The 24744-nt window shown below is 47.1% G+C and overlaps 1 protein-coding gene across 6 annotated transcripts in view; it reads right to left on the bottom strand.

Moving 5' to 3' along the window:
- The window catches only part of DLGAP4 (DLG associated protein 4), a 150867-nt gene that overhangs the window by 7283 nt on the left and 118840 nt on the right, over positions 1-24744 (bottom strand). For all 6 annotated transcript variants that reach the window (XM_069808068.1, XM_069808061.1, XM_069808074.1 and 3 more), the window contains 2 exons: positions 1909-2270; positions 412-503 (listed from right to left, as the gene is read on the bottom strand). In XM_069808068.1, the coding sequence (XP_069664169.1) occupies positions 412-503; positions 1909-2270 (454 nt within the window). The remainder of the gene's footprint in view (positions 1-411; positions 504-1908; positions 2271-24744) is intronic.

Genomic DNA, 24744 nt, shown 5'->3' with positions numbered 1-24744 from the left:
TCAACCTGGCTGGCCTCACACACTGACAAGTGAAATGCATTTGTTTATTATGCCTGCAGATGAGCCTCACCCTGCCCGCCCTGCCCCTCCTCACACACAAACACACACCACACAGACAGACAAAATTATAAGGTTGCCTGCTTACTGCAATAGGCCATTCAGACAAGAGGACTGACACACATCTATAATTACATCTTGTACTTTTTTTTTAATTTCAAACTCCCATTGATTTGGCTGTTTACAGAACAAGTGCTTTTTGCAGCGGGTGTGTGCTGTGGAGGAAGAGCTCTCTATGGGCCCCCATTCAACACCATTCATATTGGACCAAAGAAGGGGAGAAGGTCTAAGCGAAAGTGGGGGAAGTGCAATTTAAAAGAAAGGAAACTACAAAAGCTTGCATCTTTCACTTACCGCCACTCGTCCTCTACCTGTACCCCGATGGACTGGAATTTGGTGGCTGGTGGAGGAGGCTCCTCTTTTGCCACTGGCTGAAGGCAGTCAACCTTATTAAACAGGAAAAAAAAATACAGACAAAAACAGACACAAGAACTTGCTGCTGGAATTCACATTAGTAGACCAGGAGCACTGCACACACAAACAGCATGCTGACACCACATGCCAACTAGAGGGTTGTCTTAGGAGAGGCACAAGGCTACTGCTCAGGTCTGCCTCCACTTGAGCATCAAGATTGTATCCTGCCAGGCTGCTGCCAGGTATCTGGTCTAAGAGCACTCAGCTCTGCCATCCACTGCTGTCTGCACAGTTGTGGCATGCTGGGGAAGGCTGTGTGTCCCTGAGGGAGCAGCTGTGTGCGTGTGGCAAAGGGCAAGAGATTCAAGAAAGGGCAGTGATCTGATTAAGATTGACAGCAAAGCCCAGCTTCCTCTCTCCCAGGAATTGACACCCTCCATAGCTAAAATAAGAGGGTTAGAAGGTTTTAGGAACAAAATCCAGACTGTGGGGTGGGTGGCTTGGGAACCAGCTCAGAAAAGGAAGAAGAGAGGAAGGCAGCCTCTCAAATGTGAGTTCTCTTGCCTTGCTGCCCTTTCAGCATGCGTTTTGCCCCACTAGCCCTGCAGAAAAGCCTTCACTATCACATGTACCTTACTGGCCAGCTAGCCTTACTGTAAAGCCAATGGAAAATTTACTCAGCACACACACGGTGGCTCAAAGCTCAGATCCTGCATTTGGACTTGCCCAAATGCTCAAGTTCTTATCTGCAGGTAATAGCCTGCTTGCGGCAGTCAGCCATCTGTAACTGGGAAATCTGTCCACAAGAAGAATGTACAACTGCAGATGACTTAAGTTTTGCTGAATAAAGCATGGGTATACACTACTCAATGGGTTCTCATTTGACTATATAATCAAAAGCTCATTTACATCAATTTCCACAGAGTTAAATGCCTCTAGCAAGAGAAGCAGCAATCTGCTGGGAACAGCAGACAGCAGTGCTTACAGCCCTGGGACCATTTTGCACTGCAGCAGCCCATACTACATGGATGTCAAGTAGAAGGGCCCACCTCAGAAGAAAGCTGTCCCTAGAACCGTGATGGACAAGGAACAGATTGATGCTAAGTAATACAAAGTACAGAGCACAGGCTCAGCACAGGCATACTAGCAGCCAAAGGCCTCTTTAGAGGGACTCACCCAGTTAACATGGTCCCACTGCTTTATGAAACATTTTAATTTTGTACTAAAAGAACTTAGTCCTTTCTGGTCTGTTATGGAAAGCTTCTGCTGTATTTTACCCCTGGGAACACAGGAAGTTAGTTTGACAAGGCAGTTAGTTGCTCACTCACTTGCTATTCTAAGTGAGTTCACATGCCCACCTGGTCACACAAAATGCACATACTAAATGGATGGGTTAAGGACATTCCTTAAGACAAAGGAGAACAAACTATTCCATACTTGTATTCCTATAGATGACAGCTTTCTTTTGGGGATATTCTCCACTTTAGGCTCTTCGCTAGTCAGAGTCCCTTTGTCACTTTTCAAAGTTGCATTTTTCTGGGATAACTCTGGAGTCTCTCTTGCTGGAGTCACAACGCTTCCCCTTGTCACACTGGGTGTCCTGGTGCTGTCCAAGCTGTCCGAAGAATTGCTGAGTCCTGACTGGCTGGTGACCTCACTCTTGTGGTCCTGGCTGTCCAGGTATGTGTCCTGTGCCGATTCAGTGCTGCTCTGCACAGTGACAGAGATGAACGGCTTTGATGTGGTCCGAGGTGGGACAGGAGGTGGAGTCTTTTTATATGCCACTAGGCATGATGAACCTGCAGTAATGGAGGTGGGAAGAATGGAGAACGCAAAAGACAGATTGGAGAGAGAAAGATACAGTAAAAGAGAAAGAAAAAGCAGGTCAGTCACAACATCCAAGAGGAGCCTCCAGGTAGAAGCTGGAGGCAGAAATGCAGGAACAGCCTACAGCCAGCAGCTCACACTGGGTAACCCAAACCAAAGCATAAGGGGAAGCAGAAGGCAGAGCCAGAGCTAGCTTGCAAAAGAAGTCAAAAGGAATACCGTGACATGTGAAAGGCTGGAAATGGAGAAGAGGTATAGAAAAGCCTCCCAAGAATGCTACAGGGTTTGGCAGGTGTAAGCCTCCACGTTGGGGAAATTTTCTTTGGCTAAACCCTATGTTTTAGTGTCCTAGTACAGCCAAGTGTCTCAGCTCTTTGTCCCATCAGTTGACAAGTTTCAGTGTCTGGACCAGGCTGGTGTTTTTTCCTATAAAAATGGAAAGCCATAAAGTTTGTTAGATGCTGATGGTAGGAACAAACATTTGTGAAGTACCTTAAAAACCTAGCTGCTATGCATTAGAGGAAAATACATCATCTGGATGCAACAGCCCAAGAGTGGAGAGGCTGCTGCTGCTCCATGTCCCCAGATCCAACCAGTAGTGAGGCTGAGGATGTGTTCCCAGCAGGCACACAGAACACACATATCCACTAGATGTACATATATATGTGGCTGGCCACGCAGGTCACAGAAGAGCACCCACATGAACACAGACAGCAGCAATGGCCTCATCCTGCTCCCGTCTCTGGCTTGACAGGATGGAAGTCTATTAGTGAAAATACATGTACAAGGTGGATCCTGCAGGAGCTGCGCTGAGGCACTCAGTCTGCCCAGTTCCTGACCCCTGGACATACAAGCCCCTGAAGGCAAAGTCCTACTCCAGTTGCTGTCCAGACAGGACAGACTGCACTGGGCAGGGCATGACCAGACAAGTGCACTGACCAGCCACCTACCTACACACAACTGACCCCCTTACGCCTGTATTCCCCACTTCTGTTCCTCCCCAAATCACCAAAACCCCTTTCTTGTCCCACCTTTGGTTCCTCCCATAAATATCCCATTAAGTCCTGTCCAATCCCAAACTGCTTTTCCCCTGCACCCCATAATGTGTCCCAGCCCTTGGGAGCAATCTCCTTAATCTGAAAGGTGATCTGGGGAGGTGCTCCCCATGGCTTATGGTGATGGGTGTCATACCTGGACACCAGGGCTGAGGCTCTGCTGGGACAACCCCAAGAGGGGCCTGGACAGGGTGTTCAGTGCTCAGGTGTTCTTGGCTTGGGCTCCCACCTGCCATTGTGCATCCCTGCTTGTCCCTGCTCTGGGCTTGTGCAGATGGGCCTGTGATGGGCTGATGGCCTCCGGGATAGACCTGGGAGTAGTCCAGTAGGGTATGATTGAGGCTCCCCCTCCTACTATTGTCTCTGAGCCCCTTCATGGACATGCACAGGAGCTTTATCACATATAACACTGCCCTGCTCCAAGGCATGAGCAGAGAGGCTCACACCATCCTCTCTCCTTGTACAGCACTGCCCAGCCACCCATTTCACATCCTGGGAGGGCCACACTCCTGGAGGGGGAAACTTAGTGCTGCTGCCAGGTTCCTCCCAAGGGGCTTGTAGGTCTGTCTGGCTGTGGTGTGCCAAGCCCTGCAGTCCCACTCCCCTGGAAAGGAGCTGCAGGATCAGGGCTGCTGCAGTTTTCAGGGTAACCCTGTGCTGTGCAGGCAGCACCCGCAGGGATTACCCTTCTCTTGCCTTGGTGTCTCAGTGGTGGTGCACAGCTGTGCTTTGGTCCTGCAGGCTGGGTAGGAAGCTTTGCTGCTCCAGGCTGCAAGCATATCAGCTCCATCACCACTCTGCATCATGGAAGGCCAGGTCAGCCTGCCCAAGTACCTTACATATTAAAAGGAAACAGGTCCCTGCTCCTGGACTTGGTCAGTTAGCATGTTACTGAGGCATGTTTACAGGGCAGTCCCTTTCCCACATTGTCAATGACAAACCAAGCATCCCTGTGTAAGTCACTACTGTACAGTGGTGTGGGACGCTCCAGTGGTAGCAGGGCTGTCACTCTTCTTGGTTCCCTGCTCCAGCCCATAGTCCTTGGTCTCCAGCAAAGGGGTTCTGTCCTTTAAATTGAAACCCCATGCACCATCCTGTTCCATGCACACCTTTCCCCTAGCCCTTGACATGCAGATGTTGACAGATACCAGCACAGACCCGTATACCTCCCAGGTCACCCAACCAACACCACAGATGGGCTGTACAAACCCAAGCCCAGTTTCTAAGTGTTTTCCTAGTACAGCTCCAATGACTGCAGGGGCTGTCATTCCCTTGGGTTCCCTGCTCCAACCCATATTCCCTGATCTCAGTAAAGTTTTGCATCTCAAATTACAAGCTCCTACCTCTGACTGCACTGCCCAGTCCTATACATAACCTCCCCAAACAAAACCTGCTGACAGTGATAGATATATATGAAGATACAGACCATTTCCATTAAACAATACAGATAGACTGTTAACTTTACCATTTCTATTCCCAAAATAGCCACCAGTGTATTAGCAAATTTAGTAGTAGATTAGAGACCAGTCCTCTCTGTCAGGAATCCTTTGACTACTTGGGGACTGCAAGGGCAGGCAGAGGTACCTGCTGCTTCTGAGCATTACCTTTCACCCTCAAACTGCACTGCCTGCATGCCCTGGGGAGCTCACAACAGAACACTTGACACGTTTTGATCTTTCAGAACAATTGGACACAACCAATTCTGGCTCAGCCCATCAGAGGGTGCCTGCATAATTTTAGCACAATTAACTGAGAAGTATCAAATGAACCTGATGCAAATTGATTACAGGTATGGGAAGGGGTGTTTCAGGTGACATGAGCCTCCCAGCAGCTCCTTTTGCTCCCCAGACAGGAGCCTCTGCCTGCAGCAGAGGCTGACCACACTCACAGGGCATCCAGGAGCAGTGTCCCAGCTGCCCTGCAGTCTCCAATGGGGTCAGAGCCAGTCCTGAGCATCCCTGGGAGCCCAGCTATATTCCTTGTGGGGAGATTGCACACCTACACCATGTGCCTTATTGACAGTATTTACACATGCCTGTATTTACACATCCCAATATTTACCATATTAACAGTTAAAGTTCCACTTCAAAGAAGGAACTAAAAGGGAGTGGTTACAGAGAAGGAGGTCCATGTTTCTAAAAGCATTTATATGCCCAAAGATCCCAAGAAGCACTGTAACACTGCTGCTGCTACAGGACAACTAGGGAGCCTATGACAGGGTTGCCAACCAAGCTGCCTTTCAGCATGAATCTGGACAGGAGCAAAGGCACAAACCCTATACCAGTTCCCCCAGCCCCTCAGTACACCAAGTCCAGCACAAATTGAGCAGCATCCTGATGACCGTGAGAGCAGGACCTATCCTGACCGCTCACCCCAGCCCTTACACTACCTTCTGACACATGGTCCGCATGGCTGCAAGAGGGACTTGCAGTAGGGAACCACATAGCTGAAAAATAACCGGGATAGGCTACTATGTCTGGGGACTGGGTTATTTTTCACCTTGCTCAGTTCTCAGTGCTGGCACATGCCATGTAAACTGCTTAGGGCAGCCTGAGCCCACAGCTGCCATGTCTCCAGTCAGGGACAGGAACTTACTATGCACTTTAAAACTCACCTACAATAACTTCCTAAAAGGTCAGATGCAAGTGCTTCAACTTGTCAAATTTACATGCCAAAAACACAGCTACACACATCCTTTAGCCAATACTTATTTGGTCATATAGACTGTGCAACTGCACTGCAAGTTCATCACTAACAGATGACTAAAAGGGCACTGGCATTCACCTCCTACCTGGCAGTGCCACTTCACCTTTCCCATGCAGAGTGGAAGCTCCTACACTCAGGACAGCAGCAGGACCTGCTGCAGATGCTCAAGCAGCACCAGCTCAGAAGTGTTTAGCATCTCCAAGCAAGTCAAGCTTGCCACTGGGATGCCTCTTTCAGAGCTACCAGATTAGATGGCACCACTTGTGCAAGCACAGGTTGAACTGCACCCCAGAGCTGACCTTTCCCCATAGATGTTGCTTTACAGGATCTAGTTCATTGTGCAAATGTACAAACTGCCAGCACAGTAGGAGGCATGGAGGTGCTAAAGCAACAGTTACTGCACGATCATTCCCTCTCCCCATATTCTCTGCTGGACATCCCCAAAAGCCTCCTTAGGTGTAGTGTAGATTTGGTCAAGTTAAAGCTTGCCTTGTTACAGGTGTTTACCTACTCTGCCCTTACAGCAGAAATCTTGACTACACATACCCAACACAGAGCACAGCATGCTAGACAGGTAAAGCATTCTTCACATGAGCACAGCTACAAGAGCTTTGCCCCATCACAGAAGACTCCCCTGGGTCTACAGCTGAACAGCCTCTTGGGCATGTGCTGAAATAACTCATCTGCCACCAACACCTGCTCATGCAGGACACTACCACTGAAGATGGATGAAAAAGTTCAACAGTAGACATGCACTAGAGAGCATGAGAACAGCTGAGGCCTTTGGCTGCTCAAGCCCTCATCACTGCCCTCCAGAGCAAAGTTGCACAGGCACATGCTGCCAGAGGTGCAGGAGGCCAGAGCCCTGCCAGCTGCAGAGGAGGAAGCCACTGAGCACCCCACAGATGAGGAGTGCCCACACAGTTGCTCTGCCAGGGCTGTCTGACCAGAGAGCACCATCTTAAATAGCTAGAACAATTTCTAGGCCAAGTCTTATGCCCTGTCTTGTACAGCCCATCCCAAGAGAGCAGTGTAGGAGCAGCCTGAACAGAGCAATTGCAGAAATACCCCTGGATAAGCTGTGGCTACACCACCAAAACACAGGCCACACATGCTGCCTTGCATTACCATACCGGGGGCTACAGCAAGGACAAGCAAGAGCCACCCAAATTGGCAGCAGAGAAAGCATGTCCGTATGGCCCTCCAATTAAATACCTGGTCTCCCCACTCCACACGGCCTCTGTTTGTCCCCAGGGAGAGTGCCCAGCTCTGGCACACCAGCTGCCCAGGATCCCCTGCCACCTAACAGTAAGCCTCTGTGACACCATCCTGCTTGGAGCTGAACTGATGGGAGGGGTGTGGTGGTTTTGCTGGCATGTTTACTAGGAGCACAGCTCATTTCCCAGCTGCTGTTTACACCCACAGGGCTGTAATGTAATTGGGGAAAGCAAATCAATTGCTATCTGATATCAAACACAGCAGCCAGGCAAAACAAGAGGAGGGCAGCAGATCAGCACAGAAACGCACTAGAGTTTCCTGGGGAAGATAAGTGATGTTCAGGGTCGATAAGCTAGATCCAAATTCATCCTTCCACCTACCAAGAGACAGTATGAATACTGTTCGTGCTGCTCTACATACAGGGGGATACAGCAGCATCCCCTTGTCTTGTTCCAAGGGATCCCTTTATGCCACCCAGCTCAGCTGAAGAGCATCACAGATTTTGCTAGAAGGGAATCACACAGTACCAACAAAAAAATGCCTGTTAATGTACATGTGGTCAAAGGGTTGACTATGTGAACTATAAAAACATGTTTACAGCTCTAAAACATTGCTAATGAAATAAACACAAAAAGATCAGGAGCCTTGAACTGGTGACGCTTTGATTAGTGCAATTGCAAATTAACCCCACTGAAGCCCTCTGCAACCATAAAACAGGGACTTTTGACTGTGCAGCAAACTCAGAAACCACACCTTACCTAAAATGGGTTTCAAAAGCAAAAGTCAAAGCAAGCCCATCTACAATAGTCTGCCTTTCTCCCTCAACAAAACTCTGAACTTCTAAGTGTCATTGTTTCTTGCATCTGTGGGAAGAGACAAGATATTAAAGAGGCTAAGAACATCCTGCTATTTCTGTAGGAGAGATATGTTACTGGACCAACTCAGCAGACAGCATACCCTCATGGCTCAGAGGTCAATCCCACCAGTTAGGAATGTTCCAGTTGCTGACTTACCCCCTCCAAAGGGCTACAGCTCAACAGGGTATGAACCTGCTCTTGAGTTACTGCAGGTCATAGCCTATTATATTTTAAAATCAGCTTGTGCTATAATGTGGAACTACAATCCACACAGGCACTGAAGCAGGTACACATCTTATTCTGCAGTATCAGCCAAGTTTGCTTGTGAACATCAGCCACACTCCAAAAAGTTGAAAAACAAGAAAATGTGGAAGTTTTGCTTAAGCTTCCAGCTTTGCAGCACTAGACTTTTCCGGCTGATAGGATCTTCTAAAGCTTATTTAAGCAAGCTGTTATAATTCACAACTGTGCTGTGAATGATTGATTTTTGGGGGGGAGGGATGTCTGTTTATAGTCTTCCTTGCGTAATTATTTTTAGAAAGCAGCATGTTTCCAAATTAGCATTTTCCACATGACATTACCCACTGCTCTCAGGGGCTTGGGCAATACCCACTGATGTAGCCCCAGGCAGAAGATCTGTTTTCAGAGCCATAGCCTGGAGAGCCCTCCTGACCCCCAAACCAGTTGGGCACACAGTGATCCTCTCCCTCTCCGTCCAGAGAACCAGGCATTTGCTTCTTGAAAGACTAAACACAGGAGTCATAAAAGAGTATTAAATCCAGCACTGCCTTAAGAGGCCCCAGTTCAAATACCATCAGGCTGTCCTTACCTGCTCAATACCTGGCAGCACTGCCAAGATCATAGCCAAGGTAGTTTGGGTTTAGATTTAAATACCGTAATTGCCCTCAAGTGTGCATCTAGCATGAAGTGCCCAGTTATTTTGTTGCTATTGCTTAGTCAATACAGCCTGGTGGTATTTGTAATCATTCCAGTGACTTCAAGGACCTATTGAAGCCATCTTCATTTTTGTTAAATTATCTCAAAGGCTCCAAGCCACAATCACTTGTGAAGGCAAGTTAGACTGCCTTCAAACATATTAGCAGGGGTCAGATTATCACTTCCCCACTCTACATATCCCCCCTTTCTCCATGGGAAGATCTGAAGAAATGACCTCATTTCCTTGTGCATAAAACAACATGCTCTGAAATAGTCCCTCCTACTACAAGACAAGCTCATTTGTCTTTTAAATGAAACAACCCAATAATCTTGCAGCAAATGAGAACCACCATCAGTTGCATTAACCCTCAGATTTTGGTCACATGTCTTCGGGCTTGTGTTTGCCACAGGGTCTCACAGATGGAAGTAGTTGCATTTAGAGGCAGTTTTCAATAGCAAAGGGAACTGGAACAGCTGTATTCCAAGCAGCCTGACCTTTGATTTTCATCAGCTCGAAAAACACTTCAAGGTTGAAACTATTATGAACTGCAGGATGTTTTATTTGTAGAGAGTCCAAGTAAAAATGATACCCAGTTAAAATTGCTATTAAAGACAATACAGATCTTTGATTTTACGGTTCCCAGCAATCACTTCAGACCTTGTTTTTCTGCTGAAACAAAATATTTCTAGTCTCTATGGCCATGGCCACAACACACAGGCCTCCTCAAATCTGTATTTGGCCTGTACAGAAGCTGTCTGAGTACTCTGCAGATTGAAGGTCAAGATACCTGCATCAGAGGCACAGATGAGAAACCTACCCAAATTTTATTAGTTAACAGGAAAATATTTCCATCTAGACAAGAGGGGGAATCCATGTGAAGATGCCACCTCTTGCTCTGAAAGAATGACTGTCTTTAGAGTGCTGGAGAAATTTGAAAATAAGTCTTACACTGCTTAAACAAAACCACACTACTGGCAAGCAAAGTTAAGTGACTGCATTTGTTTAAAGAGACTGTTTATGGAAATGCTATAAATGCCTACTCCCTCAGTGTTCTCCCTTTGTAAATCTTAGTAGTACTGTTACTTGAAAAAAGAAAATAATCTCACCTCAATACTACATAGAAGAAAACAGGCACCCAACAGGGAAGTATGTTGCTGACTGTGACTAAGCTGGGGAGTCAGGGATGGGCTGTGGACTCTCCTGCCACAGTCCTCACTCCACCAAGCTGCAGTATAAAACCCCGACAGCAGTGGCATCCTAGAGTGAGCAGCTCACCTACAGTCCAAACTGTGCACTGCCTTTGTGGAGGCTGAGCATGCCCATGGAGACCTACAAAGGGACCAGCCCAGCAAAGCCTTTCCAAAGCTCTCATAATCAAGAGGAACACTGTTAGCACTTCATCAGCTCACCACAGCCCTCAACATTGCTTACTGTACCTGCTGTTTGCTTATAATCACTGTACCTGCTGTTTCCTTGTAATCACAGAGCTGACACACAAGCCAGGCTATGCTTGCAAGTCAGACAACACAGCATGTTCCAGGTGCTCCTCCCAAGCAGCTGCATTAGGGGAAAAGCACCACCACCTCTGCATTACAGCCCTGCTTAAACCCAGCTACACAACAGCCCAGCTTCTGCTCCAGACATCCAAATCACCTCGAGTAGTTCTAAAGGAGGTCGGTAGAGAAATTTACACTTACATTCCCCTTATTGCCCTACTCATCCTCAGCTTTTGGCCCCAGCACATCTCAGTAGGTAGAGCAGCAAGCCCTGCAGCCTGCTTGGGCATGGCTGGAGTGACAGCTGGGGCAAGGAGACCACTGCCACATTGCTGCCTGCAGGCTGTTGCTTCTCCCACCATACAACCAGCTGAAGACAAGACACTTGTTTCCAGGACAGACAACAAGGCCTTGGGGTCTCTGCCGCCATCCCTCTCCACAGGCAATGGGGCATCCCCTCACACGAGCCCACTGGACTCCCAGCCAGAAGCAAGAGCGTCACAGCAACACCAGGGAGCACACCAAAGAGGCCACACTGAGGGAAGGTGGGTCTGCAGCAGAGACCAAGGAGACATGAGGGGCAGCAGGCTCATCTCCTCCACTGAAGCAGCTTGGGGTCATATCCTGAAACCCCAAAGCTGTAGCTGTTCCTACCAGCAGCTATGGAAAATGACCAGACCTCACTTGGAGTTGTACCCAATTCACTTTTCCTGACCGAAACAGCTATGGGAAATGGCTATTTCCACTTGAAATGAACAGCATCAACTCACCTGTGAGATAAGCACATAGAGGGGAGATGCCCTCACTAATGAGTACCATTTTTCCCACACCAGCACACTGGCTTCCTCTGGGAGCACCCACCATCCAACTCACATACATGTTTGACCCATACCCCAGCTCCCTGTTGGTACAGCCTGTACCAGGTTTGTAGACTATATTTCAGCTATCTGGCATTTCATTGCAGAAAGAAGAAAAGAAATAACTTCTGAGCTTTAAGAGAAATACCTCCTTCCCTAAAGCCCCACCACAATTCAGCCAGAGAAGCTAACACAGCTGCCTCCTCCCCACCACTGAGCAGCAAGTGCTTCCATGTTTGCAAGGGCTACAGTATTAAACAAAGACCTGTGCAAATAGGTCTTCGATTCCCAGCTGGGAAACCACTTGCAAGTGCTGGTCAAGCAAGCAGAGAGCTGTTAAGGATTTGTCACCTGTTGCTCCTGTTCAGGTTCAGTACCCACTTTGGTCACAGCACTCTTGCAGATCTCTAAGGCTATGCTGGCAGAATAGTATTTATCACCTATGTATTCATCTGCTACCTGTTATTGAGAAACAAGGGACTGCCCTGCACTTGCTTGACCACTGCCAAGTACAGTAAGTTCCTGAATATTATTGAAACAAAAGAACTGGACATATCTGCAGAAAAAAGACCTCAAACTCAAGGGAGCATCTCAAATGTTACAAAGAGACACACACCCCCCACCCCCGCAATGCAAATACAGAAGCAAAGGGCTCTCCCTGAACATCAGCTGTGCGCTTTTAGACTAACAGTACAGCTTTTATCCAGAAATACGCCACAAAATACTCTGTACAACCATTTGTGTTCTCTGGTCACCCATGACTGACATGCCTTTGGTGTGAATTGCAGCATTAGTTAACAGCATTAAGTAACTATGCTGGGTGGACTGGGGACTGCACAACACAGGTAAGAGGGCAAGGGTGGCAGTACTCCACCACTCAGGACTGGGCAAGATTTAGCGGCCACTTCTGATTAGAGAGCTAGTTCCTATACTTTGAGGGGGGGAGCAGAAACATTTAAGCAGTGAAGGAAAGGCTAAAAGGGTTGTGATCTCTTTACATGAGGGACTTTGGATTTTTCAATGTACCACAAGTTTGAGCTTCTTGGAAATGCTCTGATTTGTAATTTGTAGCAATGTTTGAGCAGAGAAATTATAATAAGCACTTGTACACTGAAAACTATTACACTGGGAAGGCAAGGCAGCTTGCTTTTTTCTTTTTAAAAAGCCACTTGTAGAAGGTCACAAATTTAAAAGAGGCATGAAGCATCAGATGACACCACCCAAGAATCCTGGTGTTTAAAAATACAGTATCTTGCACAGCTGGCCTTCTGACCAATATGGTCATCTCCCCCTTTCAGCACATACTACTACCGCAGAGTTAGCCTTACAGTAAGGACACAAATGCTACAGGGAACACCAGCCACAGACACTCCCAAACCCATCTGCAGCAGCTATTACTGGGGCTTCTACTTGTAGTAGAAGAGACATTGTAATTTCTTCCCACCCTCCCCCAAGTAATTTTCAGCACATGTTTTAAAGCCAGTTGGAGTAGTGATAGGCAACTCCACCCTGCTGCACAGACACACATCCAGCAAGCTGTCCATCTGTCCTATGGGACTCAGCCAGGTCTCCAATCCAGCTAGCACAGGGCAGTAGCTTAAGGGAGCATGCCCTTCCTCTCCCTGCCCAAGGTGTTAATTCATTAACAAGAACCAAGATCCCAAAAACCTAACCATCCTGCCTCAAGAAGTCACTGAGAAAAGCCATGGGCATGGTCCCAGAAGAAGCAGAACTGCAGCTCTGACAGGGTGGGGGTGCTTGATGCCCAGGGACTGGGCCCCTTGTCCCTCACCTGCAAGCTCATTGCCCATTTAGTGGTGGCACACACATTTTTCCACAAAGTGTATGAAGTGAAGGGAATGGTCCATCAGTCCAGTGTGCCTTTGCTCTGTGTAGGAAGTTTGGTTGTGTTTATCCTCTCAACACCCTCACTAATGAGGGCTAATGCTTAATGAGCTTAATACACCAAGAGATGTGAAGCAGCACAGCTAAAGGGAACCCAAGCCCACAGGGCACTAGGATCTCTGCTCATCACCTATGCTCTTGCAGTCTCCACCAAGACCAGGCTCTGAGGCCAGGGCCCTGCTCCAGGAATTCAACCATTGCAGCAGCAGCATCCCCAGCACACTCCTGGGCAGCAGCACATGGACTACCAGCACCTGTCCTGCCAGCTTGTCTTACACAGGTTGGGCAGCAACAGAGACACCAACAGGTTCCTTCCACCACCAGATCTTGCCTTGGCCCAAGCTGACCCTGTTGACACAGCTACACCAGCACAACCAGGGCTGCAGAGCTACCAAACCGGGCAAGTCTGCTTCCATGAGCCTACACAGGCAGGCTTGAAGACAGAGCTGCCTCCTCCCCATGATCATGAGCAACCATTTCCCAGCCAAACCCCTGGCCACACAGCATCCCTGCAGCACAGAACAGCAAGCAAAGGCTATCAGAGAAGTGCCAGCATAATCCTAACCCCATGGCAGGTTTTTACATGTGTAGAAAGCTCTCACTGACAGGAGTCCAGCATGGCTTTAAAGCCACACTCAGATACGCCATTTCTTCCCATTTGCCTTTGTCCAGGGGATGCAGAAATAGCAGGCGAGCAAACCCAAGTGGGGGTGTCAGTGGTGCCAAGGAGCCCCTGTACTAGGCTGAGGGCAGACCCAGCAGGACTCACTGCATCACCCAGCAGCCTGTTTACTACATGGCTGCAAAGACAGCTCCCCTGGAGCCCCCTTCTCACCTCGGGATCCTTTCATTCACACAGTACCACACTGGCTCTGACCCAGGTGTGAATCATGGCAGGCACAGCGGGAGGAAGGGTGGCTGCAGCAGAGTGAGGATCCTGGGGAGAGGGCTGCCTGGGAGGAGCCTGAATACCCTGCCTACACATCTGGGCCACATGGCACCTAGTCCTCTCCAGACCATCATCAGGAAGGGGCTGAGCTCTGAACTATCCATGCCACAGAGGCAGATGATTTCAAGACAGCAGACATTTCCATCAGACCCTGCCATTGGGACAGGTCACATGGACTTCCCTGCAGCCAGTGCCAGATCTCACATCTGATAACAGAAAGCAAGATTGACAGACTGGAGCACAGGGTGCCTCGCAGAGCCCACCCAGGGCACAGCCTCTCCCTCCAGCACAGTTGGTCTGCAGCTCAGCTCACCACAGCTCAACAGGGCTCCAGGAGATATGAAGACCACTTTGGTAGTATATGGACCACAGCTTAGTGACCACATATCAGCCAAAAGCTCCTCAGACAGTGAGATAAGCTGCACTGAAAGATGCTGCCACAACAGGAAAGCAACACCTCTTTCTGCTAATGCACCAAAGCATCATCCACTTCATCCTCCCAATCCAGACAGCTGTGCCTGCAGCAGTCTCACCCAGGTGTGGCAAATAAAGCTCACCTGGCAGCAGCAGCAGTCCCAGCACAAGGGACTGTCAACTGGACTTTGACCATGCACTTCTTGTCAGTGCAGCAGCACAAACACACAGCACTCAGGGTAGCTCTCAGGGTAGCTCTAACACCATCAGCCAGGAGATTAGAGAGACAAGACTGATCTGCTAGCAGAACAGGAAAGAGAAAAAACAACCAAAGATATCTAGAGATTTGCATTCCAGAGTATTATTGCAGGCCCTATTCCTCCTTGCTTTTAAATACATACTGTGGCAGTCTCAAAATAACGATTCTTTCACTAAAGGGCTGGGGAGTCTGTTACTGCTGACTGCACACTGAAGCTTTTTGTCCAGGCCAGTTTTGGCTCTGCAGCCCTGAGTGTCTGTATTAGAATGGCCTTGTGAAGAGCAAGAACTGCGCAGGACATCCAAGACCATGCATAACACGCAGAAAGGCAGTGAGGGAGCACTGGTCTGAACTGGCTGCCACAGTATTACAGTCACACAATAGTGACCAGTCTGTACTCCTCTCCCTGTTTAATGCCACTTTTCTGGAAGTTTTGCTTAGGATTATGGCAGCACACACATGAATTTAGGGCATAAATGTGAACCAGACATGAATTAGCCAGTGCCACTAGGTCGCAGGCTGCTTCCCCTCTTCCTTCCCCACCATGGGATGTTAACCTGCTGCGGCTCTGCAAAGTGGCAAACTGCATGGACCAGGGTTAGGCATTTAGAAGAGACACTAATATAAAGAATGTCTGAGAATCCTCCATTTATCCACTACTATAGCCACTTCTAAGTGCACTGAGGGTACTAGTGTTTATCTTCAAAGTGTTTAGGAAAGCTAGTTTAATTAGGCAGGTCTTACTAGCTTTTCTCCAAGGTAGCAGTTTCTAGAATATCCTGCAGAAGTAAGTTCCACCAGCTAATTATGCACTGCATGAAATATCCATTTGCCATCACTTCACTTTATGCAATGCCACATCACTCAGAGGATGGCATATGCAGATGCTTTTAACTTGCTTCTCTGCCACTGCAGAAGACCAGTCCAGGGAATCTTAACACACCTCCTCAAAGTCGCACTCAGTCAAAAACCATATGGCTAGGAACCATGCAGCACCACTTGGTAAACTAAGTCTGTTCTTGTCTATGTCAAAGCTCAACAGCTCAAACTTACTATTTTAGGATATGCTGACCGCTAAAGCATAAAATCAAGTCATTCCCAAGCATTTGCTCACATGTCAAAGGAGATACATTGCAAGATTTCAATGTACAGACAGTAAGCTGCACCTTTAGCACAAAATAAGTGCAACAGCCAAACTGCTTGCTCTTTCAGAAAGGGAAATTTGTCCATCCAGCATGGTACAAGCAGCAGTTATTCTGCAGTATTTCCCCACACAGCTCCCTTTCAGCTCAGTGACCATCCTCAAAGCCCACCAATAACCCATCTCACTTCTTGTCCAGGACCATTTTACAGCTGCAGGAACATGAAGAGCTCCAGTATAGCAGAATCACAACTGAAGTTTTTGGGCAACCAAGTCCACTGACACTAGTTCAGCCCATGGTGCTCAGAGAACAGCAGGAAGGTTTTGCAAAAACTGCACAGTTGCTGAGGCAAAATTGGCATGTTCCCACCAACAAACAGTCATGGAAGCATTGTGGATGGGTTACCATAATTTTAAGTGTACCATTTAAACACTGTTCACAGAAGAGCTGGCTAAGAGGGTGCTGGAAACACTGATGGCAGCCAGCAGCTTGTCAACACAGACTGTGATAACAGGAACAGGGCTGCATTGGTGTCAGCAATAGCTGAGTTCCCCCTAGTATAAACGGGGCTCCTAGGGGATTGCTTCATCCCCAAGAACAGAAGCAGCCAGCAATTCTCTAGCCTACCTAGACGATTTAGAAATTGCCACCATTGCTGCCGAAAAACCTCAAGGCAACAGAAGAATTAATTTCTCCATCACTTCATTCAGCATCAAAATTTTCATTACAGTTTTCAGTTACTGTATCCCAAATTTTACCTGATCCAGGCAGGGAACTGCTGCCATCTGCTATTCCCACTTGTTCACAGGACAAGATTCCAGCTGTTTTAGGCAAGGGCAAGCACTCAGCAATGCCACGAGGAGCAGCAGAGGTAGTCTTGCCAGAACATCATGAAAAACCCTCCCCACACCCAGATGACTAGAAAGTCTTTGTAAGCTAAAAACAAACCACACCCTGTACCCACAGGGCCAGAGAAAGCACATGTGTCAGCAGACAAGGAGATAACAATGCAACACAGCCTCTGCGCAAGGAGATGGGGAAGGCATCATCTCCCTGCACTTACCCAACCTATGAAAAAATCTAACCCTTAGTCAAGACTGTCTTTCCACTTGGACATTTGCTGTCAGGCAGCCAGCACCCAAGATTTACATCTTCAAAGCTATAATCATCAAGAGGTTTTAATAGTTAGATTCAATTGAAGCTATTTCCTCCCTTAAGTATGTACAAACCAAGATGTGGCAACATTATGCTAATACTGAAGAATCAAAGTCAAAATTGCTGGGAAACTTCTGTTTGCTGAGGCAGAAGACAAGCTTTGCATGTTAGACAAAGCTATTCCATATTCTAATTCACAATTTAACATGGCATTAGTTATAAGATTAAAAAAAATATCACATGAACACAGAACAGACTGTAGCAGGTTGCGATCTCTCTTCATTAGCATTAAATTTGGCAGTGGTTAGCTGCTGCACCAACCAGAACAGGCAACGCTACAAACCTCTTGTCTGACCTGAAGAGGCAAGGTAAATCCTTGGAATCAGAGCATGCAATTAAGCTAATATTCCAACCTTCTAATCCTTTTGGGTAGGGTACTAGAAAGCTTTCAAAAGCATAGCTGTTATTATTGCTTGGATTTCTGAATGCTCCCATATGAACTAACATATGTATACTGCAAAGCTGAGCTGGCTTTCTTCTTTCTCACTAGCTAAGCACACAGAGGTACATAGAGAAACGGTAGCATGCATTCCCAGTGACACTGCTCACACTGTTCTCCCATAGGCCAAGAGTCCCCAGCTTTGATTTCTTAACAATTCCAAATATCACAAGCACTTCCAGAACAATGGTCCCTTTTCCCATCCTCCCAAGGGAGGGGGTATCTGGAGTAGACCCAGCACTTTCTGGAATACTTCATTTTGGTCGTCAAGCAGGCCATTTGACAAAGGAGCCGCTGTGCAGGCTCCAGCTGTGAAATGAAAGAGCACAACAAATCCCAAGCATGAACTGAGAGACTTCTCCAAGCACATCGGAGGCTCTAATACCTGTGACCTAAATAGCTTCAAGCCACCAACTCTTCATCTTTACTGCTCAGTTTGCTTTTACTGGAGGCTCTGAAACACCAAGCTCCTGGTTCACAGTCCTGAAGAGTCCCTGTAATCTTTCAAGTTAAGAGCCCAGACCACCACTTTTCAGCCACAAATATGGGTAGCAGGTCTAGATTCATGTGTGCAGTACCTGTTTGCCCACATTCACATTCATCTGGTCCTCCAGCTTGCAGAGCCTGCCATAAAGGTACTTTGAAGATCTAAGACTATTAACTAGAAAAGGGACACAAGGGAGAGGCTAGTGAGGAGCCCTACCAAATCCACTTAACAGATTCAGTTCCTAGACAACAAAGCTAAAGGCACTGTGTCTTAGTTATGCTTTTCTCATGCCATTTTGTCTGCCATGGCACTCTCAGGACCTACTCCTTTCTGTCCTGCTGTCCTTGAATTCAGTATTTGACACAATGACACCCTGGCCTTCCAAGGAGGGTTAACAGTAAAACTGAGTCTCCAGCAAAAGTATTAAATGTCACCCGCTCAACTGCAGAACAGACTATTTTCCTGCCTTGAAAGCTATGTGCCAGAAGACTTCTTGGCTTAATTTCCCACCTTGCTGATATTTATTCCTGTTTCCAAACGAGTGACCTCCTCTCCCTCCGCTCCTTTCAGCTTACCAGTTGTATAGCTCCAGCTACAAAATAAACACTATCCGAATCAAACTCGGAAATCCTAGGGCTGTTTTGCAGGATATTCCAAAAAGCTTCCTCCTAGGAGTCCACCTGTAAACACTAAATACCAACAGGCAGATGAAGCAGTGCTTTCAGCACTGGCACCTCTGCTTTTTTTGACCTGTTGCATGACACTAAATGGAAGACGTTAGTGTGACAGGGTGAGAAGGAGGTAACAACCACTGATTTGGAGTGGCTTGAGGAAGGTGATGAGAATCATCTTGAGTCAGACTGTTTTGAAGTTATTCCAGCAAGAGACAGTTTACCAGAGGTGGTTTTGGAAGAAGCCAGTCCTTGCTGAAGCACAGCTATCTGACCTTCCTGAAAAAGTGTTCACTTGATCTCCCAGAGCTGGATGGGCCTCCAAGAGGCTGCTGAAAGACACACCACCCCTGCTATTCTTTAGTCGAAAGAGTTGTAAACACATCATTAATGGGCTTTCCATGGTGGCTTGTTTAGCAGCAGATAACAGCCTTGAAAGAAGCCTATCCACAATGCTGCCTTTTCCTGTTCAGCTTTCCCTCACATACATACAACAGTTTCACAGGGCTGTCTCAGGCATCTGCACTTACAGCAGGCAGCACAAAGATCAGTGGAGGTTGTTTTTTTTTTTGGATTGCAAAGCTCCTGCTCCAAACAGGCACAGAAGCAGCTTGTCAGTTATAGAATAACCTAAACAGTAACTAAAGTGGTGCCATGGAGAAAATGCAGGATCTGCTGGACTCCTAGTTTGACAGAAAACATCAGTCAAGTACCAGAACTAATGTAACAGTGACAGTCAGAACGGCCCTGCTTCTCATATCAGGAGCTTACCAAGTCTAAAGTTCCAGAAAGGAAATTATGGGGCTTTTTGCTAGAGGTCTTCAGAGTCACAATCCTACCAAACAGCTGAGCTACCAATCCTTTGGAGAACACGACCAGAGGTTTCAGCAGACAGGTGTTGGGACTGTTGGTAGCCAAGTCCGTACCCACCTCTTCCCTTTTCCCCCCACCCCCTGCCCAAAGTCCGAACATTCAGGCAGCTGTTACAACATGGAGGTGAAGACAACTCTAAAGCATACAGGCCAAGAAGTTCTTCCTGCAAGGGCAGGATGGAGTGAACAAGCTAAAGAAACTGCTCCTTGCAGAGACTTCCTCACACAAGCAAGGATTAAATGGTTTTGGAGTGAACCAGCTCAGACTTTCCAAATAGCTCCTGGGAGTAAGGAGCCAACCTCACAGCAGTGTTTGGAGGTGGCCTGACTTCGCTCCCATGCATACACCAAGGCAAGTATGTTGTCATCAGCTCAGTGAAAAATCCCACCTCTTCATTCCTCTGAAAATCCCAGCCAAACCAGACACTTTGAAGATTGCCCAAGGCTGGAGTTATTTCTCCACTTGGCCATCTCCCCACACTTGGCCAGGGAACAATTTTAGGCTTAGAACAAATTACTGCATTCAAGCAGCCACTCCTTGTCACACCAGTTGTCCAACACCAAGGCCAGCTGTAGGATGAAATTCATAGTAACAGCAGCTTACCCTTCCAAATGAAATGCCAATCTTTCGATGCAGTGCTTTCCAAGGCAGTCACCAACTCAGCCTTTGCCACGTTTAGCTCAAGGGGATTGCTGAGAACATAGCTACACTGGCTACCCAGTACAGACTGACACCATGTCAGCTACTTGGGGGGGTTAGTCCAGCAAGTGCTTTCACCTTAAGTGGCCTTGCAAAACAAGAACCACCACACAAAAATAACCAAACTGTAATCATGTAGAGACAAACCTAGAGCAGCATTTAATTTGTGGGACACAGTAAATTTGGGGTCAAGGAGAGCTTATGCAGCAGCAAGTCTCCAGCTATCTGCTCCAGGGGTTCATTTGCCAGAAGGACCCTCCATCAGTTAGAGGAAGAGTATGGCAAGATACACCAGGAACAGTGCCTCCAAGAGAGGGACACAGCTGGGAGGGAGACTGCTCTGCCCTTGTCATTTCAGTCTGAACCACAGGACTGCACCCAAGCACAGACCCTCAGCATATATATGCTGCAGTGGTCCCAGCATCGCCTGTAAAGGGACAGTGCACTTGAGTGGCTCGGGGTCACTTCTGATGTCTGTGATACCAGACTGGGAAACAAACCAATCCAATCCCTTCTACATTTTCCTAGAAAGCACTTTCAAGTAAACATTCAGGTTATGTACCAGAGCCACACTGTCAGAGGAAGAGATACCCAGTCAAGGGTCTTGGATCTAGGCCATGCCAGAAGAGTTAAGACATACTACTAGATACTGATTGAAGATAGTTCATAATCATAGTAACAACCAAACACCACAAAGGTCCATCCGTCAGGAGAAGCAAGCTGCTCTGAAGTCTCAGCCAGGGTTTAGATGAAGGTCAGTGGAACAGGATGACTCTACCAGAGATCTCCTCTGTACAGCTTCTGGCAGCCAGGCAGGAGAAACACTGTGAACTTGCTGTCAGCAAGAGAATGATACAGCAGGGAGAAGTGCTATCAAGAGGCTGAAAAAAGGGAGTGCTGAAACTGTTCCCATTACAGCACACATTGATAGAGACCTAGAGTGCATGCTGCTGAAATTAACTTTCCTCCTCAACATACCTAAAGAAACAACTATGTTCTCAGCTCTGTCACTGTTTGACAGCAAGAGAAAAATCTCGTTTATCCCCTAACAGCCTTTCAAAGGCCAAAACCAACCAGAAGTGCTTTTGAAGATAAATTAATGGTCCTGTGGCAAGTGAAGAGGTGTGACAACACTAAATAAGTGCCTTTAATTTTTGAGTGTCTGATTTCTATTGTCTTCCAATCACACAAACCTGGTGAAGAGTGGGAAGCTCTCCTGCTTGCTCCAGCTCTGACTGTGCATTAACCCCCAGAGTGGGCTGGTACATTCCCAGAAACAAGCAGGGCCAAAACAGCTGCTGCAGTGCAGCAACCCATATACAGAACTGCCTCAGGGCCCACTCTGCACACACTGCCTGCAGGGCTGCTGCTCCACCTGCTCCACCAAGCATCTGAGCACCCAGCTGGAAGCAGCCAGCTGCACAAGGATTATCCTCTTGCTGACTGACTTCCAGGGAGGCAAGCAAAGAGTGGCTAGGACAGTCCTTCCTACACAAGCAACCATTCCCCACATGCAAAGGCTAGCATCTTTGGCATGATCATCAGACCAAGAATGAATCCAATCTTCAGACAGTGATGTAAAGCTGCTCTGTTTCTATTACTGTCCCAGACATCCAGAAGACATAGGATGCCTATGAAATGACAGCAGACAAGCTTCATACCAACAAGCCAAAGTCCTGAGATGGTGAAAACAACTTTGTACTAAAGCAGTGATAGGGGAAAAGGAAGTCCAACCCTGTTTCAGCAACAGATTTCAGTTCTTCTATTTTTCTAGCTGTAACCAAGATGCACAGTACAGCTGAGGAAACAAAACAGTAACAAGTTATTTTGGATACTATTTTGTAAACAGATGCATGGCCAGTTATTTAACCATGGGAACATTAGTATGAGTAGGCTCTGAGAGGGAGCAGCAGAGCACTCACAGGGTTATCTAACTGCAAGCTTTGAGCAGCTTGCATCATCTCCATCAGTAAATTTTCATCAGTCTGCAACATCAGCAGCTCATGCTGCAAGACACCTGGAAGAATTTGTGAATTGCCATCTCCCTTGGGTACCACAGGACTGTTCCCTCCTACTCCAGCCACTAACAAACACAACCACAAGGACAGTTAGAGGAGGTGTTTCTACAGCTAATTGTTAATTATATTAATTGACAAGACAGTCGACTCAACCACCATAGGGCCAGGTGCAAGCTGGGCCTCCTACTCTCTGTAGCAGGGATGCCCTTATCCCTGGGGAAAGGTGTAACAACAGAAGTGAGTCACCTTACACACACAGTAGGCCACCACTTTGACATAGTTTATGCCAGGACAGCCTACTGATTTCAGTATGGTCTGTCTACCCTGGCAGGCTTCATACCAGGGAGTCATTACTTTGTGTGCTTAAAAAGGTGCATACAGCTCACTCAGGCACCAAAGAGCAAGACATGAAACCAAGGAATTTGATCAACATTAAAGGTAGGGTCTTCTGTGTAAGTTAATATAGTGAGCATTAGTATGTATGAGATCCACAGACAGAAGACCACAATCAACACCTGTGAGATCAAAGGAAATGCTGAATATAGAAGCACAATATTACATGGGCAGCACAATAGAGAATATTCACTCGAACTGTGGTCACGCTCTCCACTGCAACACAAGTGGTACAGCAACAGAGCCAAGGGACAGCAACAGAGCTCAGAGCTGGGAACAGTAAAAGCAGGGCTACAGAAGCAGGCCAGAGAGCCAAAGTCCTCTTCCTCCCAGCTTCACCTTACACTGTCCACCATTCCCCACCCACCACACTCAGTGCTGAGCAGCCTGCAACTCCAGTTACCACCCATGATCACACACCAGGTGGTGACACACAGCCATGCCACAGCAGTGTGAGGTGCAGGGAGCTGGTGGGCTGAGGTCTACAGCTGCAGGATCTGAGGTTTATTAAGATTCAACTAATGAAGTGGATCTTCTGTCCTCTACTTAATTTGTGGTTTCTCTAGGTCAGGAAACCAAGCATTTGGGAATTTGCAATACAAATATTAGTATTCTGTTAATTTAAGTACTACCTTTCCTGAGAGCCAGGATCATATCTAACTGAAATACAGCATACCCTCCAAAACTGCTGTCCAACAGGGCATGTCTCAGGGACAGCACAGTCTGTCCCCCAGCACCATTCAGTTTGAGAAACAGTTTTAGAAGTGCTCCCTGTTCAAAATCAAGGGAAAGAGTTCATATGCTAAGGCAGCGCAGAAGGAAACACCTAGATACAACCATTTCAAGTTTGGAATGAGCTGGTAAATTTTGCACAATAGCATCACTACACCCCAGTTCTGCAGATGCTTAGATGTATATGCACAAGGAAGTAGTCAAGAGTGCATTGGAAATTTGAGTACCACAAAACTAAAACAACCCTTCAATTTGCCATCTTAAGGACTCCAGCCTGATCTTTCTCTTTGCCCACTTTTGCAGTGATCTTTAAGTATGAGCATAATTTAAGGGAAGTTTTAACACCCTATGAATTCACACAATCACTGGAAGTCTCCCATTACCAGATTGCTACTTTTTTCATCAGGAAGTTACATTCTAGGATGTTCTGCCCTTTGCCTGCGAGACTGCAGTAGTAGCTGCTCCTCATTACTACATGTAGCACTCTGAACACAGAGAAAAGCACAACAGTGTTTAAAGCTAGAGACAGGTTCCAGTAAGCAAATGATTTTGCAGTTCCAAGGCCAGGATGTTATCAGAAAATGCGCTCAGGAATCTGAGTAAGGAGAGAACTGCGTTATGGTTTAATTCAGCAGTCCCTGCCAGAACAAATAAATTTGCCTTAGGCTTTGGTTCTTGCACATTAGATGCAAGAAGCTTCAAAACTTTAAAGTTACTTGACACTTCCTTCAGATTTCATGTATACAGTGCATATCCTCTCTGCATTAGTATCAGAACAGTCATTAGTCTCTATTAGGTATGTATGTGCGAGAGCATTATAGTGCAAAGAACAATGGCATGAAATAATAATTGCTTCTGAAGTTTTAAAGCTATCAGTCTGGTTGTGGTAGGTGGTAATTCAGACTCCATCCTGTGATGTCCCACTGCCATTTTGAGTGTTCAGCCACTTAACAGAGGAGGTTGACCTGTTGGCTCTCTGAAGGTGCCAGGGAATAAGAAAACAAACAACCCTAGAGCAAAACAGAAGGCACAACCCAAAACTCTGGAGGAAGATTACACTTCAAAAAACCCAGAACCACAGCTAAGTATAAGTTTCCCTACTTTAAGATGACCCAGCTGTCCCC

This window comes from Haliaeetus albicilla, chromosome 2, assembly GCF_947461875.1.
Source record: "Haliaeetus albicilla chromosome 2, bHalAlb1.1, whole genome shotgun sequence".
Lineage (NCBI taxonomy): Eukaryota > Metazoa > Chordata > Aves > Accipitriformes > Accipitridae > Haliaeetus > Haliaeetus albicilla.
This window is presented reverse-complemented; position numbering and strand designations above follow the sequence as displayed.